Raw genomic sequence first — 26,361 nt, 5'->3', positions numbered from 1 at the left:
AGGGAAGGAAGGAAGGAAGGAAGGAAGGAAGGAAGGAAGGAAGGAAGGGCAGAGGAGAGGGTGGGTAGGCAACTATCAATCTATCCAGACATAACTCAGACCTAGAGCATAGTTTCCCCTGCACCACAAAAACAGAAGCAAGCACTGGCAGTTAGAGATAAAGTCTACCTCGCAAGGCCACAAAGTCATTTTAGAGCTACCTCTGCCTTTCCTTTCTCTTCCCAATTAAGCAGCACGTCTCCCTTCCTTTATCGCTATGTTCAACTGCAGTCTAGTTCTTTAACCCCTAACAGGTATAACTGCATGAGCTGGCACTCTTGTACATCCTGAGAGTGACTTAATATACTTTTCCTCACCCTGGATGTTTCTAATGGAAATGAATATACTTCCTAATAATCTTCTTCCAGAGATGGGAAAGGACTCCCTTGAAAAGCAGTAAGTTCCTACATGCTAGCCATGTTCAAGCAAAGACCACCGGGGTATTGTAGAAAGAATAAAGTAAGGGCCTTTGAGTTCCATTCCTGGCCTTGACCTTGTTGCTACCCCAACCTGTAGACATAATTCCTGAGCACTGCTCATGCAATGAACTGCACTAGGAGCTATGTGGAATGCAGCATAAGAGAGACACTCCTGCTCTCTGAAGGGGGAGTAAGTTTTCAAGCATTTGAGTTGTTTTCAAAGGTCACTGGTTTTCTTCTTAAAAGACCTAAGGCTTTCCTGAATGCACAAATGAGGATTCAGCATACTCTAAAGATGAGATAGATACCTCAAGAGAAACACAGATCTTGCTGTTTGTCATCATCCACACAAAGGGTCCCTACATGAAAATGCATCCAGAGTGGAGAGAATTATAAGAGAATAAAGGCCTAGACCACATCTGAGTAATCAAAGCTACTTTAAAATAAGCTCTACTCACAATACACTTTCTAATTTTTAGAAAACACTACAATCTTACAGAGAGATCTGATGATTAACACATTAATACTCCTTGGCTATTTCTCAGCTATACTCTCCACATGTTTTTCTGGTTAAGTAGCAAGATGTGCTACAACCCATTTGAAGAAAGAATTGTTTTGCTCTACCACCAGAGTCTCAATCAAAGCTCAAGCTCTCAACCTACATCTTCCTTTCTCTATGGCCTTTCTTCACTCATCACTATCATAACTATAGCTTTCGCTCCTGGAAGAAAACTGATGATAAAGTCGAGTGAGAGAAGGGGTCTTCTCTATAGGCCAGGATGGATCTGGACAGGGCGTAGTGTCACTGAGGACACTGCTCCCACATTTGAACAGCTGGCCTAAGGAGAACGGTGCTGCAGAAGAGTCCAGTGTGGAGGCCATTCAGTTGTGCCTTTGAGAGATGCTACTGCTGATTTTGTATTCAGAAAGACCTCCCAAGAGCAGACCAGGAAAAATCCCCTGATGCCAGGCCACTAGACAGAGTTTCCAGGAACACCAAATCATCACAGTTCCCTTCCCCCAGACATGGAAAACACCAAAATATAAGTTTCCTACCATTCTTGGAAATGATCCCTTTGAAGAGAATGATACTATTTGCTTCCAAAAATCAATGGCTATTCACAAGCAGAGTGGCTGGAGAGACTACAGAATTCTTAGAGAGACTTCTCCCCGCTGGCCTACAAAAGGGAGTCTGTCGTCGTCTCTGGTCAGAGGTGCACAGTGCCTTCCAGGAAGGATCCCACCCACAGAAATGTGCAGATGGAGTTGGCCTAAGCAGCGGGAGGGCGCCTACCTGTGTAGCCAGCTAAGGCAGCAGCAGGAATGACAGGCTTGTCCTTGTTGAGGTCAGCACGGTCCCGCACATAGTCCTTGAAGGTGCCCTTGGGCTTGTGGTTGGGCAGGGCAGCCGGATAGTCCTCTGAGTCGAAGCTGTCATAGGAGGGAACACGCTGCAGGCTGTTGAAAGATGACTGGCTGCTCCAGGACTGGGTGAGGCGATCACAACTATCGTAGCTCTCTATGCTTTCAAAAGAGTCCTGGCCCCCGAGTTTACCTGGAGGTAAAGGAGGAGGTAGAAAGAGGACAGGGGAGGAGGGAGTGGGAAAAAAAAAACTGTAAAAACCCTCTTATGGAGGACAGATTGCTAATCAGATCTGCAGGAGGGACAGAAGAAGGGAGAGGCGAGTGGGAATGGAAGCTTCAGGGGTCATGGGTTTACTCTGGGGAAAGGGGCTGCACCAGGCCACCATCTGAGGGTCCACGGCCACTCTGCTGCCTGGTTTGAGAATTCCAAGTACAGAGAGTCAGAGTCAAACGCTGCTCACATCTGTCAGAGTAATGTTTGGGTCCTCAAGAGTTCTAAAGCCAGAAATCTAGAAGCTGAGGATCACACATGTTATGATACGATTTCTGGCTGATGTTGTAGGCCCAATGAATAAATGAAGAAATCGGAGCAATGTCAGGCTGAATTCCACACTCCAACTCAAGCCAATGAGATGATTTCAAAAGGCCCAGTTTGGAAAGTATTTTGGTCATAAGAAAAAAGAATCCCATTAGACTAAGAGCAGATTAGCCTTTTTTGACCTTGGAACTAAAGTGCTATTTTCTTAGCATTTTCCCAAATACTATTTTAACATAAAATACATGAACTGACCCTATGCCTTTTCAAATAGAGTAAGATGGTATAAGATGCTTTTCCCAAGAGATTTTAAAATATCACACACACTATCACTCTTCTAAACAGAAAACCATATTCTTTATCCTCTCCAAGTAAAATTATGTATTGAAATTTAAACTTCATTGGAAAAGTATAGGCAATACTTAAAAGGTTTATTAAAGAGTTAAGGTCCACAGCAGTGTCAGAAATCCTTTACTGTGTGAGTTGCTTAAGGCATTCTTAACTGACCACAAGATCATGCAAGTTCATTAATTTCCCAAACCAGGTTATAAACAGCTGCTATGATTGCACAATAGCTCCTGGAGAAATTTCCATTGGTAAAATGCCACTAAAAGGAGGCTAGCAAAAAAAAAAAAAAATGTTTTGGAGGAAAACAAATGCATCTAAGAGCTAAAAGGCTCGCAGGAATGGTTTTATATGCAACTTTCAGATACTTTTCAAGTAACCTAAGTTAAATCATGGGAGACTAGATGGTCACCTCAATTCAGCACAGGCCAAAAAAGGCAAAGGGATGTGACAAATATTTACATAGAAATATCCGTAAATCAACTCTTAACTGTTCAGGGATGATTGATCTATAAATTTCAAATCCCAGAATAAGGCTGACTCGTACAATTTCATATTAGTGTGCTCCCAGTGTATTTTCTTCTCCATGACAGTGCAGATTGCTTAAAACAATCAAAATCAAACATGAACAGATGCCCAAACCTAAATTAAATATATAGGAAAATATGTTGCTCCCAACATTGTTTAAAGATCCGGATAAAACGCATTTGGTTGAGTGTGTACTTTTTATAAAATCCACTGCTGTAGGTTTTCTCTACTTCCTGACCCCTCCAGAACTGCTTTCAACAGAAAGCTGGTGTCATCCATTTCATCTCATTCCTTCCTCCACTCATCCATTCACAGGAGGGTTATCTCTGGAAAGTAAACTGAAGGGCTTCATGCAGTTATCAGCCTGGCCCACCCAGTCCACTATCAAAAGGGCACCTCTTCATTCTTATTAAAAATGAATATATATTTCTTCATAATTCTTTCCCATGTACCCAGCAGAAAGTCATCTTTTTCACCTTTTTAGAAATAATCTAATTTTCTCTTCAAGAAATTTACACTAAATGATTCAACGAAACAGCCTACAACCAGAATGTCAAAGCCTTGTTTTAGCAGAACAGGAAATTTTGTGGCATCTCATAAAAAGGTATTTGTTCATACCAGCTACTGATCTTCATGGCCATTTATTTTCTCTTTGAGACAAACATACCAAAAGCCTAAGAAGGAGAATTTATATTTTCATCAACACCCCACCAAGTTGATAGTATTTATGCTAAAGTCTCTCCGAAATGATTCCATTTCTATCAGCCAATTTTATACTTGGAGTAAAAGGAGATCACAATTTTCACAAGCAAGATAGTAGAGTTTCCAAGGACTCCCAATAAGCAAGGGGGCTAAATCAAGTCAGAACCAGTCTCTGGCAACCCCCCAAACATGAGGCAAATGCAACCCTGTTGAGAGTTGTGGTTTATAGCAGTAGGCAGCTTTCATTTTAGCTCGATTTCACAACCCTGGTGCTGGGAACCTTCATTTACGGGTATTTTCTCCAAAAATGGGTAGAATCCAACTGGATTAGATACTCCGTTATGCTGCGGTGCTCATGCAGGAAAACCTGTGTTCTCTAAACTGTCCACCAGCCAGACTTTCTGAGAAGGGCCTCAGCAAACTCCTTCCAAAGCTATCTGACTCCACCGAACAGACCTCAGAGCACTCAATACAGAAGATGGAACAGCACCCAGCCACCCACTGAGCAGACTCGTACAAAGACAGTCCTTAGGGCCCACATAAGTGGGGCATAGAAGCACTCTGTATGCTGTAATGCAGCCTGTGAATACTGTACTATGATTAGTATAAATAACAATCGGCTAACAGTAATGCTTTCGGTCTAGACCAGTCACAGCATCTCAGATTCAATTGGCCCTTTGCATAGGCCCTGTTTGCAGCACTTCTAACACGCAGAAAACAGCCCTGCACAAAATGGTCTTCCCCTCAAGTTTTTGTGGCCTGAACTTGGAGGGAGGGAAGAAGAGTGGAGCCAGAAAGAAATACCTCATGTCTCTTTGTAAGGGTCACTTTTGGTCCATAGTCATTAGTTTGGGGTTGGAGGGGTGGCGGGGACCAAAACCAAGAACGAAGGAAAGGAGAGGGAGAAGAGACAATTACACAAATGCAAAGCCAGATGCAATTTCAAAACAATGTGACAGGAGAGCTACCCAAAGTTACAACATGGCCGAGCCTAAACCCACAGGCTTGGCCTCACTGTGTAGATGTACAGAAAATCCGACAAGGAAGAAACTCTTTTTAATGCTGTGACCCCCCCATAAAAAAGAAACACATATACACAGACTTGTGTGTATGTATTTAAATAGACACACACCCAAAAATAAAAAGAGCCAGAAAGGGGAAGGCCGACTGGTCCCACCCATCCCCTTCGGTCTGAAGCACAAACACCCTGGGGCCTTAAGAAGGAAGATTAGGGGTTCTGATTTTGCAGGGACTTTCCCTCTGCAGGGCTTGCTGGTGATCCCTAGGCCTGCTGGGAGGAAGTGTGAGCCTGAATACTCGAAGAAGATGACAATGTGCAGGACCCACGATTCTTCAAAGTAAAGGTGCCATTGGGCTCTCCTCCAAGAGCCTCACAATAGGTGCCACATATGGTCAGTCACTGAGCAGAAATCACTCATAGGCCAGCCCCAGCCTGCCATCCGACCCAAGCCCCACCTGTCAGCTTTCTCCCGTTCCTCTTCCCGTTTATAATTCTTTCCCAGTTACCCACCAGAAAAGTCCTCTTTTTCACCTTTTTAGAAATCATCTAGCTCTTGCTAAATAGACAAACCCTTTCTTACAATAGACTGCATTTTTCTCAGAAACAAAACAATTTGGACACTTTACTAGGTAGGTTGTATCTCTGAGCGTTTATGTCCTGTTTCTAAAGATTGGGTGCATTTTACCTTTTTTGCTCTATGTCAGCCAGCTCTATTTTGAAACACTTTCTTCACTGACAGTGAACATTTTATCATTATTATAATAGTCATGTTAACAAAACTACCTTCTTTTGGAAACCCCTGGCCACCTCCTTCCCTGGTCCTCTAGCTAAATACACACTTTCACCACACTGCTGATGACTGGTTCCAAACAAACCGTTGGTTAACCAGCTTGTATCTTCCCAAACCAAAAAAGTCACAGGAGGCTAAAGATCCCAGGCTGGCCAGCAGAGGCCATTCCAGGTACCAAGCCAGGATCTACAGTCAGACGCAGGAGTCCTCTGGGAGGAGCAACAGGACACATGCTAAGCTCAAGCATTTTCCAGGGTGGTCACTTGAACCATTTTTATTCGATTATGTCCTCCTCAAGGAAAATAGAGCATACCTTTCAAAGTGACCAAATTCAACCCGAGTTATTAATTGAGGGAAACATTTTGCCCAAGTAAGACATTTAATTTCTTAGATTGCCTGAGTCTGATTTCACTGTGGACCCCATGGCCTTTGTCATAATAATGGACTTGGCTAAAACACCACGATGGAAAGTTCTTAGTATCTGGACACTCTAAGATGGGAAGGCTGAAACTGAGGAATCTACATGTCTAATAAATGAGAAAAAAAAAATGGAACCTGAAAAAACTCACAGTCAGGTAATTCTTGTAAACACAAGAGCTTTTAGAAAAGAAATATGACCTACCACGACTGGCTCTCCCCATGCACATGTTGTCTGGGGTGACGACTTCTTGTTTGATAGCAAAGTAGTCGTTCTGCAAGGTGTCTGTCTGGAGAGGGTCCCGGAGAATGACCGAGGGGTAGTCGTTCTCATACTTGAGAGAGAGGAGCTCTTCCGAGCTGATGGGATGGAGCGTCTGATAGGACTCTGTGATGAAGCTGGGCTCTGAGAACTCGGATGGTGGAACACACTGGGCATGCTCGATACCATAGCCTGGAAACAAAGGGTTTGCAATTAAAGAGAGGAGAGATTTGTACCCAAAAAAAGCAGTTTTTCACCACCGACAGAGGCTGTATGACATGGAACAAGCTCCTTAGAGAATAAAGGGAAAATACTTTAAATCAGAAAGGCTTGGATTTTAACCTTGTCCACTACTAAATAGCTATGGCCCTTGACAAGATAGATTTCCTGACTTCACATTCTCATCTATAAAATGGGGGTGATTGCGATCTTTAAATGAGGATATAGGTAAAATGCCTACAACATTCCCCACACAATAAGCTCTTGACACAGGGTAGTTAACATCATTGTGTTACTGGAATAAAAATTGTAATCACGTAAAAAGATAAAATGAAAAAATAAAACCTGTTTAATACACCCTTTAAAAGCAGAGCCATCAGAGAAGATGGTCCTATAGCTCAGAGCTTACATTAGTGCAACAGGCCCACAGGCATTCTTTCCCTCAGGCTATCTCTTCAGTATGGCCAGTATCTTGCACGAAAAAGGAGAAGGCTGTATTTCCTCTAATAGAATTTGAAGCTGCATAGCACACTCTTAAAGAAGGATTTTAGAGGAAATGCTGTCATCTCCACTAGTAAAAAGGAAACAACAAAAGCCAAGATGAAATTCCTAACCCAACCCTCTTTTGGCCATCAGAGTGAACAGTACCAAATCAGAACAAAAGTTTTGGGGCTCCAGTTGCAGTCTCTCTGCATGACTTTCAGGTTAAAGGTATCAGAGAGGGATCTTAGTGTGTATGAACTTGGTAGGTTAATGAACCATGCATCTAGGTTGAAACTTTCTGCTTTGTGGAAAATAATACAATAAAGTAACAAAGAAGAGTCTACATCTAAGAAGATACTATTTTTGATAGAATTAGTATGAAGGAGCCTGAGATTGACGGAGATAGGGACCTTTTCCTAGTTTCCTATAAAGGAGTAGAAATGAACTTACTAATGAAGTAATCCGAGGTATAGCGGGATTCTGGATAGGTTGGGTTGACTCCATTAACTTGATATGGTTTCACATCCTCTGTAATGAACAGATAGGGAATGAACAACGAGGTCAATATTCAAGTCATGCTTGGCCTAAAAGGATCTTGGATGCAAAGACCACAATGATCTCAACCCCTTTTCTAAGAAATCTGCATACTCATTAACTGAGTTGGTATCTGAGTCTGTCCTGACTGTGACCTTGTCTAAACATGAGATCCAAAAAATATGACTAAAGTTATTATTTCAGTAGCGGCAAAATGGGATTTAGTATCTTGGAAAGAGAATCCATGAGTAATCTCTAAGGGCTGAGAAGGCATTCAGCATTCATTCTCAATGCATTCATACCGCATGTATGTCGACCACACTAGAGCCAAAGGCTTGAGTACATCACAGGTTCACAGGATCAATCCCCAACCCCCAAACTGGTCGATTTCAAAACTTCTCAAAAATATATGGCAGTCTTTAGGCAGTAGATTTTACATTCTCCATTTCCTCTAACAGATGTCTGGTTTTGTTTTGCATTTTCCCATTGCCCTCAGGTTTCAAGTTCAGGCCCAGACAAGAAGCAGGACACTGGTAAGGTGACTCCATTTGGTGAAATGTGACTGGGCTTGTGTAAAGGGAGAGAAGAGCAACCCAACCAAGCTCCTGCCCAGATGCCAACTCCCCTAGGAAAAGGAGAAGAAGGGAGACGAAACGAAGTGCACCTGTGGACAGAAAGCTCTGCACGACACTGCAGTGAGCCTGGGATCCTCTAATTACCCTGGAACAAATGCCATGGCCTCCAATTCTTGTATGGAGTAGTCTGATTATATTTCACCATAAGAATCTGACATAAAGAGAGTATGGGTTTGGGTTTTTCCTCAGGTATTTGATAGCTTGTTAGGAGCAAAGTCTGCTGAGAAAACAAGTTTATGCCTGCACAGAAAAAACAGTTCCCAGTTGAGATAAAATGATTAAACTTTGCTTTAGCAGTTTATCAGATTGAAACATCCCCGTACCTTTGGCCTTCCACCCCACCCCAAACAGCTATGTTTTTTTGGTGCTGTGTTGCTTTAGTTTAATTACAGAACAAAAGCTGTAGTCTCAGCACAAACATCATGCTCATCTCGTCAAGTAACTGAACCTGAAGAGGGAGAATTCTTTCTGCCTCTCTCAACAGAATATTGGGTGGGATGATAGGGCTTTTGCTCTCAAACATACTAACTTATATCCTAATTCTCTTAAATTTTCTTACATTCTTCCTTTACCCTAAGTGAGGCCAAACCAGTCTTAGGGGTCAAAAGGCCCCTGTGAGTCCACATTATTATACAAAAAGCACAGGATGGGATGTTAAATTTTAAGTTAAATAAAAATATATTGAGGCTGGGCGTGGTGGCTCATGCCTATAATCCCAATGTTTTGGGAGGCCAAGGCGGGCAGATCACGAGGTCAAGAGATCAAGACCATCCTGGCCAACGTGGTGAAGCCCCAACTCTACTAAAAATACAAAACTTAGCTGGGTGTGGTGGCACACACCTGTAGTCCCAGCTACTGGGGAGGGTGAGGCAGGAGAATCACTTGAACCTGGGAGGCGCAGGTTGCAGTGAGCTGAGATCGCGCGACTGCACTCCAGCCTGGTGACAGAGCGAGACTCTGTCTCAAAAAATAAACAAATAAAATAAACATGTATTGAAAGTTGAAATAAAATGAAATTTAAGGAGATGAGTGATATTGAAGAAATTGCTAGCCTGAGCTTCATTTTACAGACAAAGACAATAATAGGACTTGTCCTTACTGTCTCACACAGTTATTTTGATAATCCAAAGAGAAAATGTATTTGAAAGCACTTTGGAAACAAGGAGACATGAAAGATATTAATTGTAACTACAATCAGAGACAGGCTTAGACAGCCCAAAACACCTGGCAGCTCCACTGTGATAAACGGAGGAAAACAGCCTCTTAGTAGAATATATTGGGTTCCACAGTCTGATGGAATCTGCTATTGTGTTTAGAAGTCAACAGTCAAATCAGATCTTTAGGATCCTGCCATATCATTTCCCTCTATAAACAGGCTGCTCATGTCAACACCTATGGGTGGGTGTCTGTGCACGGAGAACACGCCAGTGCTTTGGGGAAGCCTGTGCAACTGCCTGCCATCCTCGGTAAAAGCAGCCACAGAAAGACTCACCTAGTTCTTTCCTGTGTTCCTTTATGTCTTATTTTTCAACAGAAGGTGAGGAGAAGGAACAAAGATAACACTTTTGAGCACAGAGAAATCTAGTTTGGGTCTCTTTTGAGCACTGTAGAGTGGAATATATTCTTAAACAAAGGAAGGTATTATGTGGGGTAAAAGTGCTAATCCTGAGTTTTGCTCCCCTCCCCCAGCGTCTGTGCCAAGAGTTAGAGCTGGTGACCACAGGGAAAGGGTGGGCCTGGGTTAGAGAGGGCAATGGGCTTCTAGGCTTACAGTCAGCTGGAGGGCACTGCTGACTGCTGGTAACTGCAATTTATTTTAAGAAAAAATCAGAAAAATAAGCGCAAAAACACCCAAGTTTGCTGCCTGCTGCTGTTTCTATACTCAGCCAGGACTGTGGTACATGAGTCACTTGGTCCAAAAAGGTTGGAAGAGGCTGTTAGGGGAGGCCATGTCATTACAAGGTTGCAACACAGCGTCCTGATATAACCCCAGTTCCTGCTCCAGATGTAAAAGGTATGATGCACTACTGCAATTCCAATCCAGTTAGTGGGCAGAGAAATCTGCCTTATTAACATGCTCTCAGAAGCTAAGCTTTCCCGGGATGTGATCAGGTATTATGTGGCCATGCACCAAGGCAGTATGTATTAAGATTGCAGAAACACACACACACACACAAACTATTCTTGGGTTGGCTGTGGGCACTGCTTGTTCAAACAGGGCATGGGTTTGAGATAAGGACCTGGATTAGAATGTTGCAATCCAAGAAGCTTCAGAGGTACAATCTTGCAGAAGATTAATATCTGGACCCCCAATATGTAGAAGAAAAAGAAATTAACACTCATCTAAGAGTACCTGCTATACGCTGAGCAGTGTACCAGGCACATCCCCACATACGTCCTACAATAGGATGCCCACAAAGAAAGGCATCGATGTCGTACCATTGGGTGAGTCCCCTACCTACTGTCACAGCAACCCCACATAACCTCCACCTCTCCCTGTTTCCACATATTTACCTTTCTGCAGGATCTCTAGATGTTCCCATAAGATGTCCCCAACAAAGTCTGGGGCCAGCTCGAGAAAGCAGTCTTTACCCAGGGCACAGAGGGCTGCTCCGTTCATACAGAACTTCTGGAAGTCTACACCTTTCAGGCTGAATTCATTCACAGCCCACATCACCCAGTCCCGAACATGGGTTTCTGTCCACTGCCGGGGGTCTGAGGAAAGACATCAGATGAAGATCCAGCAGGTCAGGCTCTTAACTCCTATCCAAGCCTCAGAGAGGACACTGAAGGAACGGAACTTAGCTGAGAATGCTATCTTTACTCACCGAATGAGGAAGCACCAGCCTAGCCTGCACATCGAGTGCCTTCCATAGCCCTCCCCTCCACATTCAACATCTCCGCCTTCTCTATTTCACCAGCTAGGAGGTCACTACTGCCAGCCAAAAAGTACCACGTGAGTATTCTCTGCCCTTGCAGGCAAAGATTTCCATGAATCTCCTCTTTCACTGCCTTATTCCCATTGGACTTTTTTAAAGCCCTGAACAAGAGAACAAATGGCTTCTTTAATAGCAATAATAATAAGAGATTGCTCATGCCTCTCTCTGCTCTTAACTTATAATATACTTGAGACTATTATTCTCAATTATTTTTTATCTTAGCCAATTATAGTGGTAATAATTGTAGCAATTAGTAGTAGTAAGTCATTCAAATGGCACTTGGTAATAACATTATTAGGTGCCTGTATTATACCAGATACACTGCAAAGTCTGTACTTATGGTAAGCCGTGCCTTGAGTAGCACTGTAGTACTGATAACATGCAATCTTCATACATGACCTGAGGTTTAACCTGGCTGTACCCACCAATGACACTTAGAAGTTCAGATGACAGCAGGTGTACTGCCCAACGTCAGAGCTGCTCCAAGAGATCCAGAAGTGATTCTAGTGAGCAGGCAAGTTTGAGGACCACTGTCCTCACACCAAGATGGCAGGACAAGCCCAGGAGATGGGGCAGCCTCAGTGTGTGTGTCATGATGGCCCTAACAGATGGCAGCCATGGCCCATAGCTGCTGACTCCAATGTGGTTAGTGTAACGTCTGCCTCACACACTCCAGGTGAGAAAATGAGTCTTCCCAAAGGGTCTGACCCCAATCACTCTTTTTCCAACTACAAAATCATACCTTTGGGGATCCCCAGTCGTTGCTGTTCTTTAGTGAAACCACTGAAAGTAGCTTTTAATGCTTGAGACATCATTTCTTTGCTGCTCGGAGTTAATAGTGGGACATCTGCACACTCCATATCTGCAGGAAGAAAATTGCATATGAATAACAAAAATTACATAGGTAATGAACCACTCATAAAACATCACAAATGGACTGTAAGAAGGCAAGCTGAGAAACAACTGTGCTAGCATCCTCACCAGAGCACCACAGCAGGACATTTTTTCTTTTTTTTTTTTTGAGACGGAGTCTCGCTCTGTTGCCCAGGCTGGAGTGCAGTGGCATGACCTCAGCTCACTGCAACCTCTGCCTCCTGGGTCCAAGCCATTCTCCTGCCTCAGCCTCCCAAGTAATTGGGACTACAGGCATGTGCCACCATGCCCAGCTAGTTTTTGTATTTTTAGTAGAGACGGGATTTCACCATGTTGGCCAGTCTGGTCTCAAGCTCCTGACCTCAGGTGATCCACCTGTCTCAGCCTCCCAAAGTGCTGGAATTATAGGCATGAGCCACTGTGCTGGCATGAGCAGGCAAAATTTAAGGGGCTTTCCACATTGTGCTAGGCCTAAAGTGTCCTGCATCCCTGACAAACAAATGTGTTTACTCTTCCTGAACACCTCTACTAATTTATACACAGTCCCTGCTTGTCTTTCACATTTACCAAGAATATTAACGTTACTACATGGTTTAAGTTACCTATGAAAAGGAAATAATATTCATTCATTCATTCAAAAAATGGTTATCTAGCACTTGCTTTGTGCAAGGAGTCAAAGGAACAACAGTGAACAACACAGAAAGAGTCTCTACAGGAGCTAGCCATCTGATTTTTGCAGTAGATTCAACCACTACAAACCTATTTATACAGTTAAGTGTTCAAATACAATGTCAATAAGGGCTTCAAAGAAGACGTACATGATGCAACGTTAATGTGCAACAGGAATTCCTGGATGTCTGAAGGAAACAGGAAAGGCCTCCCTTAGAAGACAGATATTTGACCTGAGATGCGAAGGATACATGAGAATTTAGGAAGAAGAGAATACTCCAGATCAGTGGTTCTCAAAGTGTAGTCCTCAGAGCAGTGACATCAGCATCAACTAAAAAAAGATCATTTTGTTTTAAGATCCCCTTACCCGTTCTATAAAGAGTGGTTTAGGAGGTGAGTATGAATGGATAAGCAAGACATTTTAGAAAGTTACTACATCAGTCCTGGTGAGAGACGATGGTGGCTTTGACTACAAAAGTGGCAAGGCAGACAACATAAGTGAGCCAATTTGAAGTGCATACAGGATGAAAAATCTATAAAGCTTGGCTAGTGTCAGCAGTGAAGAAGAGTGAGCCATTACAGCCTGCAGATTTGCAAATGTATCATCATTTGCTATACCCACATGCACCTTAATCTCTGCTATGTCCATCCAGATCCTCCTGTATTTGTGGACCATGTTCACGGTGATGGTACATAAATAGAGCTGAACTTAAACATCTTCTGAATTCACCTCAGGCACAATTTCCCACAAAAAGTGAATAAGCAAAGACATGAGCTGAGAATCCCTACTAGCTTTCCTGTCACCTTTTGACAGTGATACACTTTACTGAAGTGATTTCTAGAAACCTGAATCTTCAGTGTATCCCATGAAACTGACTTATAAAGTGACTAAGTTCCAGGCAAGGCTACTACAGAAATTCTTCAACTGGCTGTTTCTAAACTTTGGTTGGTTAAAAAATATTCCCCGGACATAAAGAATATGTTATGGGCTGAATGAAATTAAAACATAGGATAAATCTCCGAAAAAAGGAGCAAACATATTGCCTCTGAATGTCGAACTAAGTAGAAATTACACTGCATAAAAGAAGGAAAGGAGGTACTTTCTCTCCTGTTTGCTTTTAGCGATGCTGTCAGGAAACCGCTAGAGTCCAGGCTGTGCCCTGGAAGAACAGAAGGGCTCCCTAGCTGCTCTTCCAGGCCTTGCCAATGATGAGGAATCTGAAGTTCCAGGGAGTGGTGAGTTTGGGTTGCCCTGGACATGCCCAAAAAAATCTAGTGGAAAAAATCAACATGTCTCCAGAAAGGTTGACAGAATGATGGAAAATCCCAGATTGTTAGGGGGAAGAAACTGGGGGAGGGGATAGAGTGTTGATTACATAACATCCAGCCCTTCAAACAATGGAGCAATCATCAAATGAGTCACTAAGAAACTCATGGCTGCTCCCTATCCATCCCCACTCTACACCTCCAAGAACAGCTCAGCGGCAGGTCCAGAAATGTCTTCCCTTAGCGTAGAAATCAGTTTTACTTTACAGAAAAGGGCTCTCTAGTTAACCAGGGAGTATCGCTTCTGAGAGAAGAAACAACTGTGGCAGCCTCAGCTCCCAGCACACGGCTAAACACACGAGTCAATCAACAAATGTTGAGTGAATTAAATTTTTCCAAATTTGAAACAACTTTCCTCCCTTCACCCCCATCCAACATGAATTCATGAACTTGAACTGTGTGGGTTTTGTTGTGTGTGTTTGTTCCCTCCATTAGATTTATGACTTGATGAAAAGGACCTTACTGATGGCGGAAATTGGCCAGGACAACACATGTGGAAAATACAGGTCAGGCCAAATGGACAAGCAGTGGTTCTGCTGCAACGGGAACTGACGGATGAGACTGACTAGGAGGCCCCCAGAATCTTCTCAACATGAAAGCTAGGACAGTGGGATGCCAGTGTGAGGTGACAGCCAAGGATGACAGCAGAAAGCCTGACAAAGAAGTTCCTTGATTCTGGCTCCCATAACTCCACATGCCCTGACAGTGTGGTCTGGACAGGACTGCTGAGCTGACAATTCTCCACGTAGGTTTCTGCTTCCTGTCAGGGGGCAGGCATTTCTGGGTTCTCGCTTGTTCTCTCCCAGGAAAGCAGCTAGAATTACTTTTGCCTTTCCACCTCAATGCCACCTCCACAAGCCCAGTCCACGTGCTGTTGGGGCCCCGTCAGAGGTGCCTGGCTCTGCCCGTCTGGCTGTGAGACTCAAGTGCTAGATCTCTGAAAAAAATGGCTCACATTCCAGCTGAGGGGAACCATCCCTGTCCACTTAGGACACCTGCATTTGGACTTGATCAGCTCCAGAGAAGACACAGCATTGTCCTTGGAGTCAAAGGATTTAGATATAAAAGTCAGAACTTTATCCTATAAAGTGTGGAACTGTAGTTAAAAAAAAAAAAAAAGTCAAACTCCCCTCTATAAGTAAGTGAACAGTTGGCAAAGATTGTCTTTTTCAGTTGTGTGAGCATTGCACTTAAATGATGACTGATCATGTTCAAAAGTGTATATTAAATAGAAAATAAACCCATCATAGAAAATACTAATTCAAAAATTCCCTTTATGTTGTCTGCAGATTGTAGCAGTTCTGTTGATTATACTCATCAAAAACAATAATAACATCATTACACAGGTGGAAAATCTGACGTGACTTAGCCTAAGCAGATACCTCTTTACTCTTAAAATACTTTACTTCATTACCTATTATAATATTTTTACATTAGGTACAAAATATTTCTAATTTTAGAATCAGTGTCTGGAAGTTAATCAATACCTCCATAGACATTAACTGATTATATTTTGTGGAAAAATACTGAAATCTCCTTTGTGCTAATAATTATAATATCTTAAATTCAAATAACATATTTGTTTCAAAATGCTGAGAATCTGCCCTGGAGAAACACTATGCCAACACAGTGGAGATTCTAAACACACTGGAAAATGAGGACATAAATATACTGCAATTATGTTAGATTTCCTGCCCACTGATTATTCCTTGGGACCCCACATTTCAGTTAATATTTATAGGAGTTCCCCTAGACCTCTGAAAGGACAGTTGTGTAGAAGCTGGTGATTAAATAACCATTACAAGATTGCACAGTATTTAGACAGAAGTGAGCAGGTAGCTTTCCCTGAATCTGCAGAAGAATAAGCTAGTGGCATTTTGAATGTGGGGAAACATCTGCTCATTTTTCATTGTGGCCTAACCCTGAACCACCTCATAGATGTTTCAAGTGAAATGTAAAACAAGGGTTTCCATTCACTTACATGTAACTCAAAGTTAAGAGCTGTTCAGTTTCCAAGAACCCTTCCAGGGTGTTTCATGTGTCTTTTCATACCATTCTTTTCAGTTATTTGAAACTGAATGGCTCTTACCAACAATGGTACACAGAATCTAAACACTAGGTGGCTTTTGTTCCGCAAGAAGTTCAAGACATCTGGTCTTACTGACCTCACAAGTTTATTCTCTCACCATTCTCAATCAATGATCATGGGAAGACTGGAGCATCTGGGATCCTAGGGTTAGGAGATGAGGGATACAGCCAAGGACAAGAAATCCAAGGTACATGTCCCAGTTTTGCATGACCATTGAACTGGGCCCAACCCCATCAGATTATGATACCAGTCATGTGTGCTGGGTATGGTCACACTCAATAGCAGCATGAAAGAAATACCAAGAGTGAGTAATATGCCTTAGACCTGAGAAATCCTTTACAGTTTGCCAGACTCTTCACATACACTACTCCAACATATCCTCTAAACATAAAACTGCTGAGGGGCCTGGAAAGGTATCACAAGGTCCCCATTTCACATATGAAGAAATCAAGGCCCTGAGAGATCAAGAGCTTGACCTAAAGTCACAAGGCCATGAGGGACTATCTAGAAGAGTGGCTAGAAGCCACTCTTCTAACTCTTAAAGTTCAGAGCCTTTCTCTCTATTCCACTGCAAACAGAAATGGATCAGATATCCAGGAAAACCAACATTTTCAGAGCTGAGAAAGAAACAAATGGGACTTTTCCTTTCTTACTTTAAAAGATTTTAGGAGTGATTAAAAACTTAAAACCATTCCAAGAAACCCAGGGTTTCATACAGCTAGCCCCGTAAGAACATAATTAACAGCCATTTACAGAATCAACTATAATCTTTTCCTTTCCTGGCACTCAGTCAAGTGAGGCTTCCTTCCATATGCAGCAAACGGGTTAAGTGACAACCTGGCTTCCTTCTCTGTTTATGTGCAACCCTGACTCAACCTAATGGGTAACTTTGCATATAACAGAAGTTTAATTTGTTCCATAGAGGCTTACTGAAATATATTTTTTAAAGTAAAAGTAAACCAAGAATAAACCTTCTGGTCCACATGGAGAGGATAAAAGAACAGTTCTCCAAATTGAAAGACAGGATTCTAAAGACAAAGAAAAAAGAGAGAGGAGGGCATGCACTGTTGACAACTTGTTGATCAAAATCTATGGGTTCTGATTTCACTTACACCATTAGTGTAGACACACTGGATAAGTCACTTACTCAATTCACTTTTAAAAGAGGTCTGTTCATAGGTGGTGTCTATATCCCTCATAGAGTTTTACATTTTTTATTTGGCAATTTTCAAACATACATAAAAGTAAAGAGAAACTCTACTCAACGTTTATCAATACTACCCGTTTTTATTTCATCTTCCACACATGCACACACATACACACACGCAGAAGAATTATACACCTAATCCCAGACAAGTCATTTCACCCACAAATATTTCATTGTCACAAGGATATTTTTTAGATAAAGGGAGATCATACAGTTAAAGTTCAATAAAAGGCAAATAAACTCAAGGAAAAAGAAAAAAAGGCTTCAAGTTACTTTCTCTCGTGCTTAAATCTAGGTCTATATTTCATGCATTGGCCCATTTCAACCCCAGAACTTCTTTCAAAGCAGCACTGTCATGATCTGGAAAGTGCCAGTGTTAGATCACAGAGAGATGATTTCAAATCAAGATGGCAAGCCAGTTCTATGGATTTCCACTTCCTACAAGCAGCAGGTTGCAGTGATATTTCATCTTAATGGTCAACATCCTCATGAACTTACAACTGTAACTAAAGTGTGCAAAACTAAAATAAAAGGCTGGGAGTTCTGGTCAGCACAAAAGGGCAGTGTGAAAGGTAAGACCATTGCCGAACTGCCAAGAACAAGTCCCAGTGTAGGAGATAAGGCACCTTTACCCCTTCAGACCAATACAAATAGAGAAATGGCTGCAGCCACACTGACGGATAGCTCTGCTTCTCAAGTTGATGACCCCTGGAAAGTGGTCACTGGTCTCCAAGAGGGCTCTCCTGATAAAGAAGCTAATGATCTCAGAATAATGTGCAAAGGAATCTCAAAGAAAGACAGTCTCTACTGCCCTCTCTCATTCATATAAATGCGGGGTGGAAGTAGAGTAGAAGGGAATGGTAAGCGATTCCTGTGAGAGGCACTAGAAACCAGGCAGGCAGGACTTCCAGCTCAGGGAGGTGCTATAATCCACAAAGTTTCTGGTTAAGGTTAATGCAAAGAAGGGAGACAAATGTCCCTCCTCAGCCCCTTGGCTATATTTTCATAAACCCAATGATGTGACAACACAATGGGGGAAATGCAGGACTCTTGGTTCCAGCAAGAGCAAAGCAATAAATGACTCAATGCCCATGCTGAGGCCACCCATCCCAACCAAACAGGTCTATTATTGTGCCAAACAATAGTATACCATGGGACCTGGAACAGACTCATATGAGTTAGGAAACATACAACTGGGTTTCTGACCTTCTTTTAATACCTAACCCTTTCGAAGTCACCAGCCAATAAAAACCACTGCAAAGAAGGGAGAAGAAGCTGCATAGAAAATCCCCAATTCACCCTCCAGTGACCTGATTGACCAAAAATGCAAGCCAGTCTCAAGTTACAGTATCTCGGTTTGCTGCCAATGCACACAGCCGCTAGGGAAAGCACGCTCTTTGGGTACAACGTGCCAACTCTGAGGAGATGCCTCTCCGCAGAGGGAAGCTGCCCTAAGACAAAAGAGATGGTCTCCTGCAAGGCAGCTCCAAATTGCATGGAGAAGCTGGTTTCAGGTCCTGCAGCCAGGCCTGAGAAAGAAGCCTGTAGAGAGGGCTCAGCACACTGAACATCTGTAGGAAGTGACCTCAGACTTCTCCCTCTTCCCTTCATCCACCTCCTGCCCCATCCCCCAAAAGGAGTTTTAACACATTATTACCACTGAAGTCCTGAGGATTTGGTGACTCACCAGGCTCACACATGGTTCCAATGAGCCCTTGACCATTACATGGTAGGGAAGCAGGAAAAACAAATGAAAGCAGTTGTAATTCGGCAGCGCCGGAGTTCAGACCTGCCAGACAAAAGGGATTGCAGGCATGTTCCCAAATTCGTTCAGGCACCTGACATGCACAAGCTATTTTTAATCACTGGATTTATTTCTTTCCTACCTCCTCCACCATCCTCCACCTCAGCAAATGTTTCGAAGTCAGAGCAAAACCCAAATCAATTCCAGGTGTTCAGGGAAACCCAGAGAGGCTCTTCCGTTCCAGGATCCGAGCCAGAAAGCAGAACTGCCCCCTGGGTCCTGTAGCTAAATTATCTCGCTCTTCCCTTAGACTAGTTCAAATCTCCCACCCTAAACATTGGGCAAATGGCCTAAAATAGGAAATACATGAATGAATGTATCCTGCTGGAAAGGCTTCTAAATATGTGTTTTTCTCTAGCAGCCTGGCAAGTGAAGGTACATAAACCAGGTCTCAAAGCCCCTCAGACGAAGCTCGCTTTCATTCTCTAGGATGCTCTACCTGCCATGCTGTGAGGATTAAGTGGACTGTATGTGAAAATGCCAAAGCGTAAGACATAGTAGGTGCTCAACAAATCATTGGCTACTTGATTATACTGAAAAGCATCTTATAAAATATAGACTTAAAAAAAAGATTTTATTTCCCAATGCTTACAGCAGCATCAAGAAGGAATCTGGCAATTTCTCCAGGTACAAACAAGCGACTGAGAAAATAAGAAAACAAATGCAAAATCAGATTCTGAGATATAAATGGAAATTTACATCCCCTGAAACCAGCATTTTTTTTTCTAACAGAATAGACTAATTTCTTACCTATTCTGCATCCTCCAGTCTACTAAGGGGAAAACACTTCTTGCAACAATCAGCATCTAAAATATGTTTGCCATGACACTTCAGAACCACATGAATCCAATGCACCTAAGATGCCTTTTGGTTGTAAAAATATCCTAAGACTTCCACCTTAGAATCAATATGGCACAAAGTAAAGGTATAATTTTATGCTGAGAATTCTTTTCTATGTGTTTGGAATCTGCCAAAACCCAAGCTGCGTTGTAACTGTCATTTATGGGCCTCTAAATTAATGACACTCAAGCAATTTAAAGGAAGTTTTAGCTATTGAGATTATGATTCCTGTGTACAAAGACCACCTCGATAGGGTACATTAAAGAATCATTTAAGCTTCTTAAATGATCATTTCAAGTCATTTACAAAGTACTTTACATGTTTCAAAGCATTTCCTGCATAGATAATTACACTTGACTCCCACCACATGACATATTTTACAGTTCCTAAATGTCCCAGAACAGTGTGACTTCTTTGTCATGAAAAACACGGAGCCATGGTCTCTACATTACTCAGGAGGAAAGAATGAGTTGGGCCCTTTCTTCTCCATGGCTTTGCAGAGAACCACATTGCATCCTATTGGTTCTTCCCACATCTTACACTTTTGAATGAAGAAAACTCCTGCCTGTCTTCACTAAAATTCTCATGACAGGATCATAAGGCTTTTGGTACCAACGTGACATACGATAACCCCACCCAGGAAGACAATGGAGAATATCTGACAACTACATCTTGCTATAATCCCAGCTTCCACTACTTCTGGTTTACATAACAGCCTTTGAGGCCTCATCCTGTGAGATCTTGCAGATGCTGGTGAATTGGGCTAACCAATTGATTTTAATTTCACTTAACTCCCACCTATAATTATCATTCCTGCTATTTGAATAGAACTATATCTTTTAGAAAGTGTTTTCTTGAATATTCTCATATGATTTTTCAAAACAAGCACATGTAGTACTATCTTTATCATGTAGGTGAGGAAATCGAAGCTCACAAAGGTTTCTTAGGTGACTTAACGAAGACTGTCAAGCCAGTAAAGTGAGATAACAAGGACTCAATCCCACATCTTCAGACACTAAAGCCAGGTGTTTTCTCCCTGCACCTATTCACAAAATTAAAAGCAACGAGGCAAAAACGATGGGGCATAGTAACATTTATTTTTTCATTTTCTCCAACATTTTCATTTACAGAAAAAGCTCTTTCTGGAGCAGGGAAGAACCTCCATCCCTGAGACGCTCTGCCGACAGCAGGCTCCATTGCACATCCTACCCAGAACTGGCCTGGTCAAACCTCGGGTCGGGGCCCACTTGGCACTTGGTCGGGGGACAAAACAGGCATCGGGAGAGTGGTGCTGAGAATCACCAAGAAGGCCAGACTGGGCAAGGTGTACGATGAGGAGTTTTCTCCATGGGCGAAGGAAAAATCTGGGCAAACAAATGGAGTAGAGCCCGTTTATTTAGGCTGGAAGAGGTAAAGTTTTTCTGCACTTTTGAACTGTTTTCTCAAGGCCTGCCCCTCCCTCCCACGCAGGAAACAAACACAGAGACAGGCCTCTTCCAGTGAGGGCTTCAGGCGTTCAAAGCTAGCCCGGGAAGAGCAGAAGGAAGAAAGGCTTTGAGAAAGGAAGGAGGAACGGGGGCTGGGAAGGTGGTGCAGTGGCCATGCGGGTAGCCGCCAAGGGAGAAGGCTGGAGCTGGGTGCAGAGAGAGGAGGAGAGCTGGCCAAGAAGGGAGGAGAGAAGGAAAGAAAGGAGGAAGCAGAGAAAGGGAATATTGGAAAATTGTAAACCAGAATAAAGAAAACAGAATGCAGAGTGGCAATAGCCTGGGAAGAGGCAAGAACTGACTCCCAATTAATGATGTTCGGAAAGCAACATTTTTTCATCAATTTTGAAAGGAAATTCTCTCTCAACTTTCTTATTTGTTTATACATTATATAAATACATTTTAAACCAAAAAAGGACCATTTTCCAATGGGAAAAGTCTTGTTTGAGATGAAAGCCAGTCTTCAAAACTTCTTAGAGGAAGCTGAAACCCCACATGTCTTGGTGCTACAGAAAGAAAACAAAGTGGACATTCTTTCTGCGTTCTAAGGCTTTTTTATGCAGATGTGTTTTTCTTTTAATAAATAAATCTGGACAGAGAAGGAAAAAGCATACTCATACACATTCACACAGTACAACTGTCTGTTTTCAACCTAGGGAAACCACAATGAAAAATAAGAATATGCAAGTCCGTTTTCCCAGTACAGCAGACAAGGATTCTCAATACGGCAGCCACAGGCACTGAAGCAACACAGTATGCGTGCACACCCTGTCCCAGCTTCCAGATCCATGGAGGAGTACTTGATGATGAGCGGTCATCAGGGGCAGGGCAGGACCTGAAAAACGACCACCATACTTCCCCAGAAGTCTTCTCACTTAAGACATTTGGTTGCCCCATCCTTTTTGAGCTATACAATTTCACTTAGAAGCCAAAACGATTATTTCAAAATGATTAGACACAATGAGTTTAAATCTGCCTTCTTATGAGTGCTGTCGATCGGCCCTTGTTCTGCTGATTGAGAGATCAGCAGCACAAAGCGAATCTGTCCTCCTCTGGCAGCTTTTTCCCTGCTCTCTTCCTCCTATCATCACTTCCATCCATGTTTCCGAACTCCTTGATTGCTTCAACCATTCATGTTGGCATGGTTTTTGGCCACTCCCCTCGCTCCACCTAGAAGCATTCCTCTAAGCCTACGTTCCTGAAGAGCATCATAAGCATTCATAGGTGAACATCGTGCTTCTCAGAAGTTAAATAGGAACAATGAGATGATCATCCTACTCCATAAGCTTTGATTGGTGCAGACTAAGACAACACTGATCTAACAGCCTAACTACAAAAGCCACTCAAAGGACATTGCCAGGACCTCTCCACAGAAACTGATACTGAACCAGGTTTGTACCTATTGCCTGAATTTCATTAACTTCACAAGAGGGCTTCACATTTACCCATATTAACTTCACTTTGTTTCAATCCATGTTTCTAAGAACTTTTTTATATCTTGAATCTGTGCTCATCCTATTAGCTGTCACTCTCAGCTTTGCATCATCTGCAATGCACTAAGTGTGCTTTCTGCATCTTTCTCTATTCTAAGCCCCTAATAAAAATGTTGAAAAGGCAACCAGCAAGTACTGATCCCCATAACATAATGTCAGAGGCTGTGCATTACTCTGACACTGACACATTAATCAAGACCCGTTGGGTATAGTTGCTCAACCAGTTACAAATCCTCCTGACTTTACTATCATTAGATCCACATATCTTTGTCTTGACCACAAATATATCACAGAAAGACTCAGACAAAAGCATTACTGGAATCAAAATATGAGGTTACAATATTCAGTTGGTCTACCAGTTGTGGAGCCAGTTCTCCCCTTGAGTTTCTACGCATCAGGCAAGTGCAAAGGTGGCTGATAGTGCAAATGGCTGAGCTGGATTTCAGACCCCTGCACAGTGAGAGAAAAACAGACAGAGAAAGGGGTTGGGGTGGAGAGAGAGAGAGAGAGAGCTGCAGCCACAGCATTGCTTTGCTTCCAGAAACAATGGGCAGTTAGAGAACAATGGCTATAGACAAAGTCTTGGTCTATTTATATCTGCCACTGTTAGTCCCAGACAGGAGGAACTGGAAGTCTGCCCTGTATGCACAGCTCCAACTGGACCCAAGTTGGGAGGAAGATGAGGTCACCAAGAAGGCTGCCTGCTTAGAAATGCGCTTCTCTTTTCCTCTCATAGTTGCTTCTTAGCCTAAAGGTTCTCTTAAGTTTGCTTGCCTTCTGCTAAAATACAGCCACTGCTGAGAAGGGAGAGATGAGAAAAGTAACTGCTGCTCTGCCCAGCCCAAAGCAATTAAGGCCTCTCTTTACAGAGGTTGCAGGAAGGTGGGAACGCCAAGGGAAAAAATAACTAATCGATGGAGGTCAACTCTATGGTTTCTGAAACAACAGTCTGATTAGGTCTGTTAATTATACATGTTTAGGAGCACTATAAAGGAGCTTTTCCCTGGGAAAGTTTCCTCCTCATTTCTTTGGAGACAAATAAAGAGGCCAAGAGCTGAAATTCACAGATATGTATGCATTACATCTCAGGGACAACCTCTTCTTCCCTTTATTTCAGCCCCTTTTTGAGGGTATCTCTATTTTCTGGAATTTCATCTTTTGCTCTAACATGGCCTTGGAGAGATAATCAATTTTAATCCCTCCCAAACTGTGTTACTTGTATCCTTAATCCTCCTACAGGCTTACTAAAAAGAGCCACCAGTAGATTGGCCTGTGATAGGCACCAAACTGAGTATGTGGAGAACCTGGGCCAGGGAGGAAGGCACGGGGAGGGAGGCACAGCCGTGAGCCCCCGCAGGCATCTCCTCCTGCATGCTTTCATTGTGAGTTTCCACCGACAGCCCTTAGCCCTTAGGTTAATGGGCAACCAACAGTAAGCAACTGCAACCCCTGGATCCTGTCCAACCTTATCACCTTAAGAATCCCAAGTGCAAAGCTGGAATCTCCCAGAGGCAAGAAATTCAGGGCTCAACAAAGAGATCCCCTGAGCAGTAACTTCAGATTTCCACTCATGCCTCAAGTTCCTGTCACTAACTTCCCACCTTGTTCCTGGAAAACCAATATGTAAGGAGATATAAAAATCTAAGTAAGATTTTTTTCCTCTTTTTCCTTTAAATAGCTTAAGATATTTTACTGACAATATCCCAGATAACGTCAACCCATTGGGAGGGAACTAGTAGCAAACACTTAAATGTTCTATAACTTAAAATTTTAAGCACAGAGCAGGCACATGCTGGATACTGCTAGGGCCAAGGAACCCTAGGAGCCAAGAAATGGTTAAAAGGGATGCATCATGTTCCTTCCCCAGCCCCACATGCTCTTCATCAACTTCAGAAGTGTGTCAAGATGCTCAGGGTCCAGACCATCTGCAGGGTACTCTCATAAAACTTGAACTACTGGGACAACAGATAATGTGCACAAGCCTGTAACAAGCAAACATACTCATACATCTTTCATGCTATGCTAATGGCGGAGACTGACATTCAGATGAAGCATTTGACCATCTAAAATACACCAAACTGCGAAGATCTAAGTGGGTGCATGGGTCACCTGACCTGATACGGCACATCATTCAAACACTGCTTCCTTGACTCCTCCCTTATCCCCTGCTCCCAACAGACGAAATATTCCCTTCTCTAAGGACCCTGCTGAATCATCCCAGTGTAATTCACAAGAGCCACATGGGAACCACATGGTAGGAGTCAGGAGAAGGCAGAGAGACACACATTCTTACCCTAAAGCAAGGCTGACATCAGAGAAGATGCAGAAATCTCCACCCTGAGAATGTTGGTAAGCACACGAGATGGCCGTCCCTCCGCCTATCACAGGCTCCAAATAATGCCGGTACACCAGCTAAACACACCAAAAACTGATGGTGCCGCCCCAGCGTGGCACATCTCATGGAATACAGGCCCCACACAGAGCAGTAAATCTAAATGTATGTCCCTAATGAGGAGTCAGAAATCCTGAGACTTCAGGGATTTAGGCAATAATTGTGGGGACCCAGCTCAAGTTTCCTGCACTGAAAAGGAGGGATCTAGAGAAATAAGCTTCGAAGGGAGCATGCTTACGTTCCCTAAACCATTAGGCTCACTGCTAAACCTATCATCCGAGCCTACCCCAAGGTTTGTGTAGACCTACCTAACCTATAATTTTGGTCTCTATATCTCTTCAGCTTTGGCCTTTTTTATGGCCTGGAGCACTAACTATCAGCCCGAGTCCTCTCCTGGTGTGTTCACACATTTCCCTGTCTCTGTCCCTCTATCCTGCCCTCACTCTAGCTATATGATGCATAAAGCCTTATCCAGGGCCAAAAAGCAGAAAAGAGGAATTTACAGAATTTGCTATAAAACTTTAACAACTCCTTGGAGGGATGTTCTCTTTCCTGGCAAGCAGACGTAGTTACAAAATGAATGAAAAGTGGAGAGAAGGAGGAGCCAAGCTCTGCCACTGGTCAGGGGTCCTCAACTATTTCTGGAATACAGAATTAGAAAACGCTTTCGATGTCATCTAGTTCAAACCTTTTCTTTGACTGGTGGGTAAAATGAAGCTCAAGGTGACATCAACTTGCCTTAAGTCACATGGTTACTAATTCTAGAACTCCTGGCTCCCTCTCGGGATCTTTTTTGCCTCTACACCATTGCTGTTTACTTACAACAGTGGACTGGGAGGGAGAGGCTTTCTCCCATGTCTTCACTACCATCAAGTCCTGGTTCATCATTCTGGATAAACACTACTCCTTCCCAAGTTATTAAGAATCACAGACGAACAAGGCATCCAAAGA

General features: G+C 42.9%; 1 protein-coding gene across 3 annotated transcripts in view; it reads right to left on the bottom strand.

Moving 5' to 3' along the window:
- The window catches only part of ETS1 (ETS proto-oncogene 1, transcription factor), a 129,212-nt gene that overhangs the window by 19,707 nt on the left and 83,144 nt on the right, over positions 1 to 26,361 (bottom strand). For all 3 annotated transcript variants that reach the window (XM_017871198.1, XM_017871199.1, XM_017871200.1), the window contains 5 exons: positions 11,976 to 12,095; positions 10,809 to 11,009; positions 7,576 to 7,653; positions 6,367 to 6,615; positions 1,753 to 2,013 (listed from right to left, as the gene is read on the bottom strand). In XM_017871198.1, the coding sequence (XP_017726687.1) occupies positions 1,753 to 2,013; positions 6,367 to 6,615; positions 7,576 to 7,653; positions 10,809 to 11,009; positions 11,976 to 12,095 (909 nt within the window). The remainder of the gene's footprint in view (positions 1 to 1,752; positions 2,014 to 6,366; positions 6,616 to 7,575; positions 7,654 to 10,808; positions 11,010 to 11,975; positions 12,096 to 26,361) is intronic.

The sequence above is a fragment of the Rhinopithecus bieti genome, unplaced genomic scaffold (genome assembly GCF_001698545.2).
Source record: "Rhinopithecus bieti isolate Rb0 unplaced genomic scaffold, ASM169854v2 scaffold_5750, whole genome shotgun sequence".
NCBI lineage: Eukaryota > Metazoa > Chordata > Mammalia > Primates > Cercopithecidae > Rhinopithecus > Rhinopithecus bieti.
Note: the sequence above shows the minus strand (reverse complement) of the source record. Positions and strands in the feature narration are given on the sequence as shown.